Source organism: Acomys russatus, chromosome 23 (genome assembly GCF_903995435.1).
Source record: "Acomys russatus chromosome 23, mAcoRus1.1, whole genome shotgun sequence".
NCBI lineage: Eukaryota > Metazoa > Chordata > Mammalia > Rodentia > Muridae > Acomys > Acomys russatus.
In genome coordinates this window covers 18,857,706-18,872,593 of record NC_067159.1, presented here as the reverse complement: position 1 = coordinate 18,872,593, position 14,888 = coordinate 18,857,706, and the positions used below count along the sequence as shown (strand labels likewise).

At 41.5% G+C, this 14,888-nt stretch overlaps 1 protein-coding gene across 2 annotated transcripts in view; it reads left to right on the top strand.

Annotated features, from left to right (window-relative positions):
- LOC127206709 (palmdelphin) overlaps positions 1-13,762 on the top strand; it is a 96,065-nt gene extending 82,303 nt beyond the window's left edge. Inside the window, exons 4-8 of one of the 2 annotated variants that reach the window (XM_051166074.1) lie at positions 5,279-5,393; positions 5,527-5,564; positions 5,677-5,789; positions 7,501-8,604; positions 13,386-13,762. In XM_051166074.1, the coding sequence (XP_051022031.1) occupies positions 5,279-5,393; positions 5,527-5,564; positions 5,677-5,789; positions 7,501-8,604; positions 13,386-13,429 (1,414 nt within the window). In that variant the 3' untranslated portion in view covers positions 13,430-13,762. The remainder of the gene's footprint in view (positions 1-5,278; positions 5,394-5,526; positions 5,565-5,676; positions 5,790-7,500; positions 8,605-13,385) is intronic. The other variant, XM_051166073.1, reaches the window with a different exon arrangement.
- Positions 13,763-14,888: the final 1,126 nt, after the last annotated feature.

The following is a 14,888-nucleotide window of genomic DNA, read 5'->3' as shown; positions in this document are numbered from 1 at the left end:
GCTACATAGAGGGTCTGAGTCATTGGACACTGCTAAATCCTAAGCAAGTGGAGGGACTCTGAGAATTTCTGGGGTTTTTTTGTGGGTGGGGGAGTGGGGGCTGAGACAGGGTTTCTCTGTATAGCCTTGGCTATACTGGACTCACTTTGTAGCAGGCTGGCCTCAATCAAACTCTGCCTCCCAGAGTGCTGGGGTTACAGCATGCAGCACTGTGTCAGATCAAATTTCTAGTTCTTCATTCTTGGTCACTCTTCTTTAGATTCCCACCTCTAAGCAGACATCCAGATCTTTTAGGAAGATTTCAGAAAGGAAAGAAAAAAAAAAAGAAGAAGAAACTACAAATCAAGCCTCTAACATTTATCTTTCCATGGTAATATCTATAAATAACAGACATAAGTGAGAAACCAAGATCCAATAGGAAACATTGAGTTTTGCACTCAACGGAAACTACAAGAGACAGTCTCCGTCAGTATGGTTCTCATAAGAGAGGATTCTAACGATCATCCAGACAGGTCCTTACTGTTCTGGCTGAAACCAAGGAATGGGAACTGGGAGGGAAGCCTGTGGTTGTGTTTAGTTTTCACAACCGTCATGATAGGTCATTAGCCTAAAGCCCCCTAGTAATGACACTTTTTCACACTGAGACTTGAAAAGTTTCGCATGCGTTCATTAACAACTACTTTGATGGTTAGCAAGCCTCCAGCCACATATGCTTATCATAATCTCCTAAAAACGTTTTTGTGACTCATGTAGCATTATCTTATCCTCCACCTTTTCTTCAGAGGGAAACAATACCCAATACCAGTACAGTTGTGATTCACCAAGACGACACTGCCCAGGCAGACGAGGACTAAATCAGAAAGAGGCAGAGGCAGGAAGAAACTAGCATTTGCTGTACACACTATTTCTTTTACTTCTTAGTTAAGGGCTGATGAGTATTTAACATTGACCAGACTTTGGTGTTTTAAAAAAAATAACTATTTACTCATTAGGGAGTGATAGGGAATCTACGTGTGCCTGTGTGCACATGTGCGGTGTTCCCGTGGAGGTCAGAGGAGTCAGTTCTCACCTTCCACTATATGGGCCCAAGGATTGAACTCACTCATCACGGCTTGGCAGCAAGCACCTGTACTTTCTATGCCATCCTCAAACTTGGAATCTTTAGCTGTCTCTTTTCCTTCCTAGCAAATATTACCCATGCATAGGTATATGGCTATACATACTTACTTCCAAATTCATGTCTTCAAATCCAGATTCCTGTGGCCTCCAGACTTTATGTGCATCACCTTCATATCACACTTAGCTATCTGAGATTCAATCCAGCCCACCAACCTTCTGCCTTTATCTTCCAGTTTCACTTCAACCAGTTACATGTGTGGGTTTCCAGTTACACAGGTCCTAACAACGGCATCCTTCTTCTTCTCCTTCTTCTTCTTCTTCTTCTTCTTCTTCTTCTCTTCTTCTTCTTCTTCTTCTTCTTCTTCTTCTCTTTTTCTTCTTCTTCTTCCTCTCTCTCTCCTCTCCTCTCTCTCTCTCTCTCCTCTCTCTCTCTCTCTCTCTCTTTTTCTCTCTCCCATCTATAAATATATTCTGGAAGTTTTCCCTTCAAAATATTTCCATGAACCCCACCATTTCTTGCCCTAGCAAATTAGGCCATCTTCATATTATCCTACCCAGACTGTTACCAATTACTCTCCATGCTTGCCTCTCAGTGGGGTCTCCCATCCGAGTAGGAACCAGGCCTGACCTTGCTGAGTGTGATACAGTAATAGAACCTTCAGTTAACAAATCTTTCTATGTCCAAGGTCCAGTATATTCCTGATACATGTGGTCTCCCCCTCGCCTATCGCCTCTTTTCTCCCTACTCTTTCTGCTCTTAACACCAAGTTTTTACGTACCCTGATCTCTGGGCATATTTATGTGCCCCATCCTCATTATCTTCACAAATAACATTTGTTTAATGAGACTTTCGTGCACAATGTTGTGTGCTCTTAATCCTGGTAGTCAACTATGCTTTTTTCTCATGGAAATATTTTTATATAGAAATATATATGTGCTTATACACACATTTTATTGAATATATATGTGTATATGTATGTAAGCTGTATTTTTGCTGTTTTTGTTGTTGTTGTTTTGTTTTGTTGAGACAGACTTTCTCAGTGTAGCCCTGGCTGCCCTGGACTCACTCTGTAGACCAAGCTGACCTTGATCTCACAGAGATCAGCCTGCCCCTGCCTCCCAAGTGCTGGAATTACAGGCATGCACCACCATACCTAGCCCCCTGGTCTGTATTTTTGTGGACACAAAATAGGAATGCTACACACACACAAGTGAAGTGTTATACAGAAAAAAATAAGGGAGAAATAAATGAATAAATAACATAAACCGTATGCGGACTATAAACCTAAAACATTTTGCATCAGATCTTTCACAGAACAACCCTGCAGCCTGTGTATTAATGCCTTGTTTCCTAATAGAATGCCAATCTCTCCATTTTTTACTATCATAGTAATATCATATAGAATAGTTCCTGTTACAATGAAGACACTAAATAAACATTTCATGTGGAGACATAAAGTAATGAAGACAATGATGAGTCTCAGGCTTGGGTCACACAGGAAGCTGTCAGAGGAAGCAGAATTCAGGCCTACCTGGGTCTTGAGAGTCAAGTCTGTAGTCATTTGTACCTTCCTTCATTTCTACCCAGATTCTCCTTTTTTGTGGTTGTTTTTTGTGTTTTGTTTTTAGAGACAGGGTTTCTCTGTGTAACAACCCTGACTGTCCTAGACCAGGCTGGCCTTGAACTCACAGAGATCTGCTTGCCTCTACCTCCTGAGTGCTGGGATTATAGGTATGCACCACCACACCCAGCTCAGGTTCTCCTTTATATACTGTGTCTAACACACATATTGGGAAAGAACTCTTAGGTAGGTAGTAAAGGGAAACAAAGGTAGAATGTGCTGTTGAAAGCCTTGAGAATTCTCTCATGAATGGCCTTATGCTTGCCACCTGCCACCATCCACCTGCCACCTGCCACCATCTACCTGCTACCTGCCACCTGCCACGTTGACCTGGCCTTCACACCCATCATCTCTTCTACCGTCACCTAACATCTGAACTGAACAAGGCAATCGTTGCTATTCTAATTATGCACAGTGCAAAGTTGCCTTTTGAGGAGGTTAAAGAAATTGACTATCATGTATAGCAAAGGCTATAGAATCCAGGTCTATAGCTTTTTAGTGGTTTTCCACTCTACCAAACTGGACCAACACACATTTCATAATTCAGCATACATTTTATAATTCTGCTGATGAGAAAATACTACCAGAGACCTGGAGAAATTTTTCAATAGAATCTCCTAAGAAACCAGGGCTGCTATAATTCATTTGAAGCTGTATGATGTTCCAGAAAACCTCCTCGTCTACATATGGCCTGCAAATGGCCATAGGCAGCATCAATATCAGAACCTGAAGTTAAAATAATGATAGACCACCTAAGATAATCACATCCTGGGATTTTTATTGGTGTGACAATAACCCAAGATTCTGGAGCAGCCAGGCCCATGGCCGTCTCCAAGAAGGAAGCCAAAAAAAAAACTGGCAATTATGTTAGCTGACATGAATGTCCACAGCTGTCCTCTCTTGGGCCAGCTGCTACATCAGATCAGCAATTCCTCTGAGGCAGCTGACTTTCGAGTTCAGAATGTCTGGCAAAGACTACATGTATTTCATGGCTGGAGGGGCCTGCCTTAGTAACTACAACTGTCAGATACTGTGGCCTCACGCAGAGCAGAGGTCCTGGAGCTCACCTGAATGCTGGTATGAGTTCACAGTGTGTTTAACAGTCCATTTTCAAGCGTGTCTCCTTGTCAATTCCTTTGTGCACTATCAGGATAAACATACCCACACCTACCCACCCCCCATCTACCAGCACAGCACAGAAAACACACTCTGCATTACAGAAACAATTGACACTGTCATATTGGGATTCTCTCCATTTCTCCATCTCTTTGCCCTATTGAGAAAATAGTACAGTGCTCAAGGAGCTTAAAACAGTGTCATTTTTTATCTTAGAATATGCAAGGGCGGGATATGGTGGCACACTTCTCTAATCCCAGCACTCAGGAGGCTGAGGCAGGCAAATCACTATAAGTCCTAGGCTAGCTTGGTCTACACAATGAGTTCCAGTACGGCAGTACAGTGAGAGCTATACAGTGAGACCCTATTTTAAAAAAAAAAAAAAAAAAAAGAATATGCAAGGATTTTACTTATTAAATATCTGTGATTAAGTCAACTTTAATAATGGTAACTATTTTCCAAATAGACGGAGATTTGTGTAAGAAAAAATTAAATAACTTTGTAACTACAAATGTACCATTTCCTTGGGTTAATCAATTTCCATCTCTCTCTCCTTCCCTCCCTCCCTGCTTCCCTCCCTTTCTCCTTCTTTCATTATGAAACGATGTTGTTAGTATCTCAGGCTAGCCTCAAACCCTCAGTCTTCCTGCTTCAGCCTCCAGAGCTCGGTCACCAACTCTGCTCCATCACATTCAGCCTAAGGAGTCTCTTTATGAAATAAATTATTCGCGTTTGTGTGGAAGCAGAATTAGTCATTGCAGCAAAGGTAATGAGGCCAAAGCCAAATGCTTCACTAACGTGCTAGTCGTTTTCTCACCCCTGGGACAAAGAAACAACTTAAAACAGGAAGGATTTATTGGGACCTATGGTTTGAGGAAACACAGTCCATTGTGGCTGGGAAGGCACAGAATCAGGAACAGCATTGCAACAGCTGATCACACTGAAAAGAGAGGGGAGATGTCGGTGCCCCTCTATTAAGTTAGCTTCTTTCCCGTTCCCATCTCCATTCAGTCTGGGTCTTCAGTCCTTGCTATGATGGGTCTCCTCATCTCAATTACATCTCCCTGGAAATAACACACAAACACACACACACACACACACACACACACACAAGGGTATGCTCCATTAATGCCCTTGCAGACACTTCGATCCAAATGATAATCAAAATGAACTTTTATACCTCAGAGGTCCCTATGTTTAAAAAAAAGAAGAAGATAAAATAAATAAAAGTAAGCAGACTTGGATTGAAAATTATTAAAGTGCTGGAGCCTTCTACACATTAGATGTGTGGTACTTGGGGCAGATCTGTGATGCTCAGTGGGATGCTACATGCTGGGAAGATGCCTGGCTCCTGAGTCTGCATGTAAGCGAGATGTGTCTGAGACCTTACACAATAAGGAATGTATCCTTTTTATTGTCAGGCTTGAGAAAGAAATCCAAGATCTTGAAAAGGCTGAACTGCAAATCTCCGCCAATGAAGAGGCAATTCTAAAGAAGCTAAAATCGATCGAGAGGACTACAGAAGACATAATAAGAGTGAGTGTCACTCAGCTGTAAACTACGAATCCCTCTCAAAAGAATACACAAGCATATGTGCTTCATAATCCTTTGCTGCTTTACATCTTTATTCTTTAAACTAAGTTCATCACAGAAATCTTTTATCTTACAGTCTGTGAAGGTGGAAAAGGAAGAAACCCCAGAAGGTATGTTTTTCAGCAGCCTGTTTCATGTCGAAGCAAGATATTTTTGTAAGTTCACTGGCCTTGTCTCACTATTAGAAGTACCTTACATGGATTTTGAATTCATATCAACTTTACAGAGTCAATCGGGATATCTATGCTAATATCCCTGACCTTCCCAGTTCCTACATACCCTCCAGATTAAGAAAGGAAAGAAATGAAGGACAAGATGACGATGATCAAAATAGAAAAGGTATTCGAGACCCTACATCCAATGGCATGTTCTCAGTTTCAGGTTTCTTTTAAGATTATGATGTGTATGTATGGTGGATGGGTGTGTAAATGTGGATGAGCACAGGCCATGGCATTTACATAAAGGGCAGAGAACAATTTTCTAGGGTCACTTCTTTGTTACTGATTTGTCTGAGGCAAGGTTTCTCTTGCATCACCAGTGTACAGCATTCTGCAGGCAGCTGGCCCGTAAGTTTCAGGCTGATTTTTCAGGCTGATTTTCCTGGCTCTGAATCCTACTTCACCTAAGAATAAGTGAATATCATCACATCTAACTTTTTTTTAATGTTGACACCAGGGATTGAACTCAGGTCCTCAGGCAGCAAATGTCTTCACCCACCGAGCCATATCCCTGGCCCTCTCAATTTCAAATTTTATACCAGGTCTTCACAGTTTGTTTATGTTTCTGGTTAAGGCAAAAGTCCATTTTACAAAGTTCCCTGGACTATGGGATGGATCGTAGGTCTTTCACAGTTAGGGATAATGAGAGTAAAGTATTTATTCTGTGCATTTTGCTCCCTACCAAAATAAGCAGGAACAAGTAAGATAAGGCCTGAAACAGGCAACAACAATAAAAATGCTTTAAAGCTTCTCTGCTCAAAGTTTTCACCCAGTAGATATTAAATTACTAAGACATTTGTAAGTGAAACATCCCCTTGGGAAGGTCAGGCATTATCGATCTTCATGGAATAATGATTTTCATGAGGCTAATACTTTAAAGCCACTGGGAAAATGAAGGTTTGCTCGTAGAGGAAAGCTCTGAATCTTGGAGTTGAAGGAGAAGCTATCCTCTGTTTGCAGGTGTTCATTCAACAGATATTTAATGAGTGACTACTATACACCAAGTTCATGGTAGGTATTGACTAAATTAACCATTTAGGGAGGGCAATGCAGAAAAAAATTAGGTAAAGATGTGAGGCAGGGAGAAGATGGGTAGGGATCTTGCAGGTTTAACTGGGTACCCAGGGAAAGCCACAATGTCACGCAATAGAGGAGACAAGAAATACAAAATGAGCTACAGAAAAATATACCAAAAGCAAGCAAGCACCGGCACATTCTAATTCTTCAAAGAACACTGTTTCCTTCATCTGTTAAGAATCCACCCACGGTGCTCTTGCCTGGACCAGGGGACTTTACCGTGGACCACTAGTCACCTCCAGATCAGTTGTCTCAGGACAATTGCTATTGCTCTTATTTAAACCCTTCATCTACTTGGAAGTGGTGTTAAATTAGGAAGACAAAAGGGAAGCGGCTGGAGTGATTGCCCATGGGGACTCAGATGCCCTGGAGATGGAGTTATAGGAGGCCATGAGTCTCCTAACATGGATGCTAAGAATGTAACTCAGGCCTCCCAACCAGGACCCTCTCCAGCACCCAAACCAGGATTAAGGGGTTGGGTTTTTGTTGTTCTGTTTTGTTTTGTTTGAGACAGGGTTTCTCTGTGTAGCTTTGGCTGTACGGGCACTTGCTCGGTAGACCAGGCTGGCCTCGAACTCACAGAGATTCACTTGTCTCTGCCTCCCTAATGCTGGGATTAAAGGCGTGCACCCACCACCTCCCGGTTAGACGTTTTTAAATGCCATCTAAAAGACCATCAAAGGATGTAAAAGTGAAGAAATTGGTTTATAAGAGAAACTGGTACTAAACCCTGTGTTAAATTTGCCTTTTAACAGCTTTGTATGCCATGGAAATTAAAGTTGAAAAAGATTTAAAGACTGGAGAGAGCGTTGTTCTGTCTTCAATACCGCTCCCATCAGATGACTTTAAAAGTACGGGAATAAAGGTGTACGACGACGGACAGAAGTCCGTCTACGCAGTCAGCTCCAATCAGAACACAACCTACAATGGCACCGATGGGCTCGCGCCTGTCGAGGTGGAGGATCTCCTAAGGCAAGCCTCAGAGAGGAACTCTAAATCACCCACAGAGTACCATGAGCCTGTGTATGCCAATCCGTTTTGCAGGCCCATGACTCCACAGAGAGAAAGAGTAAGCCCTGGACCAAACTTTCAAGAAAGGATAATGATGAAAGCTAATGGACTGGGGAACCGTGCAATGGAATCCACATACAATATGAATGATGGGCTTTCAGAGCGTAGAAGCAATGGTCCCACTCAAGCCAACCTGACTAGACCAACACCTCAGCCCCGATCAATAATGGTTCAGCAAGCAGAAGAGACGGTCGACAGCCGGCAAATGAGGACAGAAACTCCTTGGGAAGAATCCAGCATCAGGCAGAATGAACATGAGGTTTCTCCAACGATGGGACTGAGCCCCAACAGAGCAAGCCCTGGGAAGTCACGACCCCAGAGTTCTTCGCCTGCTTGCCAGGAGGAGGAGGCAGAAGATGTCAGATACAACATCGTTCATTCTCTGCCTTCTGACGTGGATGACACAGAACCTGTGACGATGATTTTCATGGGGTATCAACAAGCAGATGAGAATGAGGAAGAAAAGAAGCTTTTGACCGGGTATGACGGGGTCATCCATGCTGAGCTGGTCGTGATTGATGATGAGGGGGAGGAGAATGAAGGACAAGCTGAGAAGCCGTCCTACCATCCCGTAGCTCCCTGCAAGCAGATTTACCAGCCAGCCAAACCAACCCCTCTTCCCAGAAAGCGATCGGAAGTTAGTCCTCATGAAAACACCAACCATAAATCTCCCCACAAAAATTCCATATCTCTGAAAGAGCAAGAGGAACGCTTAGGCAGCCCTGCCCACCGCTCTCCCCCGGGTGTTCCACTAGCTGGAGATGGGACTGAGGATCCTTCTTTAACAGGTAATAAAAATGACAAGGCATGCCACTGCTGTTTACTCATGTGACAGTCTTCTCTGTGTTAAGGAACGCTCCGACTTTCTGCATCTGAGACCTCCTCATTAACTAATACGCACTGGCAGCTTCTATTAACGCTAATCCGAATTATCAGCAGAGCAACGTAAGTCACGTCAAAAGATAATGAAAGTGAAAACTCTGCCTTGCTTTGTTTTAATATTGCATTGACTTCCCTTCAGCTACTGGAAATGTGTCTTCTGTGAGAGGGCAATACCATATGTGATAATTGGGTTGCTAATTGATGTGCTGATCATCAGAAACATTTTCCCCAGCAAACTCCAACGACAACTACTTGCCTGTGCCTCTCTGTGACTTACATTTTACACATAAGCTAACAAGCAGCCTTAATTTTGCAAGAAAATAGAAGACACATACTATTTTCTTTGCATTTTATTACTCTGCCATATCTCCTTTCTCTATACTTTTATAATTTTATTAACCTTGGCTCTTTAATTTTCTACACTTTAAAAATAGAATGCTATTTTATCTTGCATCATCTATGACTCAATTTCTCATAGTCTTCTCCAACTTCGCATATTTATTTTTTTGATTTTCTATATAGCTGCATTTCTCGTTCTCTATGAAGTTTTTATGGCTTTTTATCTCTTTAGCTATTTAACATTGACTCAAAGTAGTTGTAAACACTTTTTGTACAAACTGACAGCTCCTCAATTTCAAATTCCTTGTCATCACTCAAATATAGCAAATGATTATCATTTATAGAAAAATGAATAAGGATCTGACAAACACAATTAGAATAACTGGGCTTACCTTAGCTAAAAATCCAAGTCAGATTATACACATGCACAGGCTCTAAATGTAGAAATAGAAGGTAATTTTAAATGTTGCTAATTGAAGAATGTTCATTAAAAAGCCGTAACTATTAAGTGGTAGCCTGCCCAGCAAGTAGAACCTAATAGTTTAATAGAAGTGTGGCAGGACTGATACCATTCGAGATATGTCTTTCTCATCAAACCGTGAGCTCAATTTTGTGTTGCTAATAACACCATAATGGGGACATTCTTCCATTCTTTTAAGCTCTTGAGTTAAGTGAACCCACTGTAAGTTTAATCATTTGAAGAATTTCTACCCTCTTGGGTAGAGGGTAGTCATATAGTTTCCTCGGGATCTGGAGTAGTGTTCCCCAACAATGGAAAAATGCAGAGGCTAAGTCCCTTTTGGAGAATGAGCTTTGTTTGCTGGTCAAATGTTTCCTTTGAAATTCATTCTTTTTAAATATATTTATTAATTTATCTTGTTACATCTCAATGGTTATCGCATCCCTTGTATCCTCCCATTCCTCCCTCCCTCCCATTTTCCCCTTACTCCCCTCCCCTATGACTGTGACTGAGGGGGACTTCCTCCCCCTGTATATGCTCATAGGGTATCAAGTCTCTTCTTGGTAGCCTGCTATCCTTTCTCTGAGTGCCACCAGGTCTACCCATTCAGGGGACGTGGTCAAATATGGGGTGAAATTCATTCTTAAAACAATAAATGAGACACAGAGAAAAGGATCGCTCTACTTATGGTCAGAATCATTGGCATGACCAAATGTTAAAAACAAACAAACAAACAAACAAAAAACAAAAACTCCCTGTCTTGATCTTGGGTGTTAGCCAGCTCCTCCCAAACACCCTGACTCCTTCTCTCCTAACCATGTTAACACATTTACTCCAAGAAAAAAGACAGGAAGTGACTAACATTTCCAGACAACACTAATCATGCTACTGGGCTAAAATTATGAAAACAGGAAAACCTATTCAAAGTAACAATACAAAGTCTTGTGTTATCAAACTAGGTATCTCATAAAGAGAACGCTCCAAATTCCTTACCTTTCATTGTGATATTATTTTACATCATTGCCTTCCAATTCATCATATAGATTACAGAGTGGAGGTGTTAGTCTGAATAGGTTTTTAAAATAAGTCAATCAGATTATCATAAGCTTTCAGGGGCCATTTATGTATATTAAGCACATAGCTACCTATGTACTGTAATTTCACAAGTACATTGTATATTGTGCTTTTCAATATCACACACACACACACACACACACATACAGAGAGGAGAGAGAGAGAGAAAGAGAGAGGGTCTATAATACTTAAAGACCCACTGGTTAAGTCCATTCCTTTATCATATTACAGATTGCTTATTAAATACTAATAGTATTTAATAAAAAATAATAATAATTTAAGTGTATGCATTACACATACACACACACACAAACACACACACATGCATAAGCAGTTTTTAACTTGAAAAAGTGTATGTCTAGCATGAGTCATCTACAGTTTATTTTAGTAAAATTTTGAGCATTGTGACACATGATAGAAAATTTAGGTAATCTCATGTCTGTCTGCTTGTATAAGCATGACATAGCCCAGACACACCCACTATTATATGGCTTCAGTAAGCTTTCCATGAGATCCCAGTGCCCCCAACAATGACGACGATGACGACATAGGCTACACAGCTAGCTTTCTTTGGTAGGCCTCACACACCTGTTCTTGTCCCAGCTCAGTTCCATGAGCTTAGAGATATTGATGATACTTCGAGATAGAGAAGAAGAAAAAATTTAGCTCTGGAGCATTCACACATCATTGATTCAGAGACTGCCAGTAGGAGTCAAGGGAGGATGAGGATGAAACACAAATCTCTCTCCCACTAAGTTTAAGCAGCTGAAACTATGTGTCTGAGTGGTTGTAGGAAAAGACAGCTGGGATCAGAGAAGAGGAGAAAAAGAGGGGTAAAGAGGAGACCTGAGGGCACACTGTTTGGGGGGCTGCTCCTTACATGGCTTGGGCATGCTCTGTCTGCACCCCTCCATGCGGAATTAGGATCATTGCCTCAGGCCTGGAGAAAGGAGAGGAAGGAAAGCTGGTGCTAGCTGATGTCGCTGTGTGTCCCTTGGACACAGCGTGACCTCTATTTACAGGATGTTGTGCCTGCCTTAAAACATACTTTTTTAAAGATTTATTTATTTATTTATTTATTTATTACATATCAGTGCTCTGCCTGTATGCACACTTTCAGGCCAGAAGAGGACATCAGATCACAATATAGATGGTTGTGAGCCACCATGTGGCTGCTGGGGATTGAACTCAGGACCTCTGCAAGAGCAGTCAGTGCTCTTAACCTCTGAGCCACCTCTCCAGCCCCACCCTTATCCTTGCTCTCTGTGTCTCTGGTGCTCTCTCTCTCTCTCTCTCTCTCTCTCTCTCTCTCTCTCTCTCTCTCTCTCTCTCTCTCTCTCTCTCTCTCTCTCTGCACCAGTAATGAAAGAGGTCACAAAACCTCAACCCTTCCCAGTAGCCCTACCTGTTCTGCAGTGGGACTGCAGGCTCCTGCTCAGAGGTCAGCCACCCAGCAACCCCCAGCAACAGAGCCCACCCATGCTGCTGACTGAGCAAAGGAAATTCTCTCAGCACATCCTGAACTTGGTCTTGCCATTAGACGTGATCACTCCTCTACGCTTTCAAAGGCAAGCCATGCTTCTTACCTTCCTTGAAATGAAACTATCTCACTGAGGCAGCAAGGCGACGAAAATAGCCTCATGACAGTGGCAGGTCATAGTTTTGTAAAAGGCCTTTTGGAGATAGGGTCATTTCTTTGGTTAATGGGTAACTAATGTGTGGCATAGAGACAGGGGAAAACAACATGTCTGCCCTTTTATTGTTTCATTAAAACAAAATTGTGCAATTAGCTAAATGGCTGCTTCTTGGGCCATTTAACACACAAATGTAATATTACATAATTAATAATAATCATTTGCTCAGTGCCTTCAAAGCATCTTACAACTTTTGGAACATAACTGAGGCAGCTATACCCAAAGGCCCTAACTATTAAAGCATAATACCAGGACACCAAAGGAGGACTATAAATTTCACCCCTACATTTTAAAAAATGTTTTCTACAGCCAACACTTTATCCGCAGTAGAGCATACTCAAAGGTACACCTGCCATTCAAAAGCAAAACTGCACATTAATGCTGATTGTTAGTTCACATCGTTTCATACATAAATTTATTCTTGTCATTGCATATCCAAAGGTCAGAGAGCCTTTGGACAATCAAACTTAATATTTTTTTAAATCCAATCACTAAATATAGTTTAAGTGTTAGTATCCTTTTTGTTCATTTGTACATAGCTAAGGTTATGCACAAAAGACAGACATTGACACAAAGGGGAGAGAGAGAGAGAGAGAAGGAGGAGGAGGAGGAGGCTGGTAGCAAAATTACAAAGCATCCACCTATAATGTGTTTACCCTGCTCATTTTCTTACCTTTGTAACCATAGGTTCTTCCTAGTTTTTGTTTTTCTTTCTTTCTTTCTTTCTTTCTTTTTTTTTTTTTTTTTTTTTTTTTTTTTTTTTTTTTTTTTTTTGGTTTGTTTTTCGAGACGGGGTTTCGTAGACCAGGCTGGCCTCGAATTCACAGTGATCTGCCTGCCTCTGCTTCCCGAGTGCTGGGATTAAAGGCATGTGCCACCACGCCCGGCTAGTCCCTCCTAGTTCTAAACCTACTCCTGCCCTAAGTTAACCATAGCTCATTATTTCTACTATCTTTTTGTGCTACTAAAACAATGCTCACGCTGTTGGATAAAACCATCTGAGGTATGTTCTCAACTTTCCTGCCTTCTATGAAATGGTCGTTTAGAGCAAAAATTGTGATTCTTTCATAACTCGTTTTTTCTTTTTCTTTTTTTTTTTTTTTTTAACTTTAATCTACAGCTTTAAGGATAAGAATGGCCAAGCTGGGGAAAAAGGTGATCTGAGAGCCATAGTGCCACCTGAATAGCCTTTGAAGAAGAAGCCAAGAAATGCCTGACACTCTCTCTTCTGAATACTTTTATTTCTTGTTCTTAAAGTCCAAATATATATATAATTAAACCCATAGTAAGCCACATAAATAAATATTAGTCATTATTTGTGGGGGGAAAGCCCCCGAAAAAACTGGGGACAGCAAATGCTAACTTTTCCAGTTACTTGACATGACTCAGTGGGGTTGGGGGAACCAATATATTTTTATTGTATTGATACCAAAGCATTTCTAATAAGAGCTTGTTAAATTTAAGAATAAAGTTATTTAAAGTATTTTGACTATCTTGACTGGCATTGTAATGTTGCTGATGAAAAGATGGGTGCATAATGTTCTACGTGTAGGTTTCTAGGACCCTCTGGATCCTTCTTCTTTGCTATTCTCCCATGCTTCTCTCATCTAGAGTCCCAATAGGATGTCCTCCCCTCTGTCCCAGTTTCCTGGTAAGTGAAGACTTTCGAGGGACATGCCCCTTGGGCTAGTATGCAAATATAAGTGAGTATATGCCATTTGAGTCTTTCTGCTTCTGGGTTAACTCACTCATTATGATCATTTCTAACTCAAGACAATACAGGTGGTAACTTTAAACCTTTACCCAGATCTAGCCAATGGGCAGAACATTCTCCACAGTTGAATAGAGAGTGGGGTATGACTGTCACACGTACTCTGGTGCCTCGTATTTGTCCATGTCCCCTGGAGGAGGAGACCTGGTGGCACTCAGAGGAAGGATAGCAGATTACTAAGAGGAGACTTGATACCCTATGAGCATATACAGGGGGAGGAAATCCCCCTCAGGAACAGTCATAGGGGAGGGAAATAAGGAGAAAATAGGAGGGAGGGAAGAATGGGAGGATACAAGGGATGGGGTAACCATTGAGATGTAACAAGAATAAATTAATAAAAAATTTTTTAAAAAAAATATGGGTGCACCTCATTCCGGAGATATCAGCCTTTCACAATGACAGACACTCTCTAAAAGTCAGTAACTCCTTAAGGTAACTGCACTCTCATGCCAAAGACCAATTTCATTGGCTCAGTTGAGACTCCAAACCATTGCACACAACCAAAAGGCACATGTAACAATTATGCTTCTCTGTTCTGAGAGTATGCTTAGGTTGGCTACCTTGTGAATGCACATGACCTTTCCAGAAGACAACACGCGCACTTACTCTTCCTCAAATTTCATCCTCTCTCTACCTCAGTTCAAGGTGCCGTAAACGATCACGGCTTAAGGGCACTAATAAAGAACTTCCCGTATTCTCAAAGGGCACAATGCTGGCCTAGATGAATAAGTCAGCATCTTCACATTAAAACTAGGAAGAAGGGTTAAGGGGGATATCGCTCAACTGTAAAAGTGTTTACTTGCAAGCACAAGTTCAATCCCTAAAATCTATGGAAGAATGACCAGCATGGTG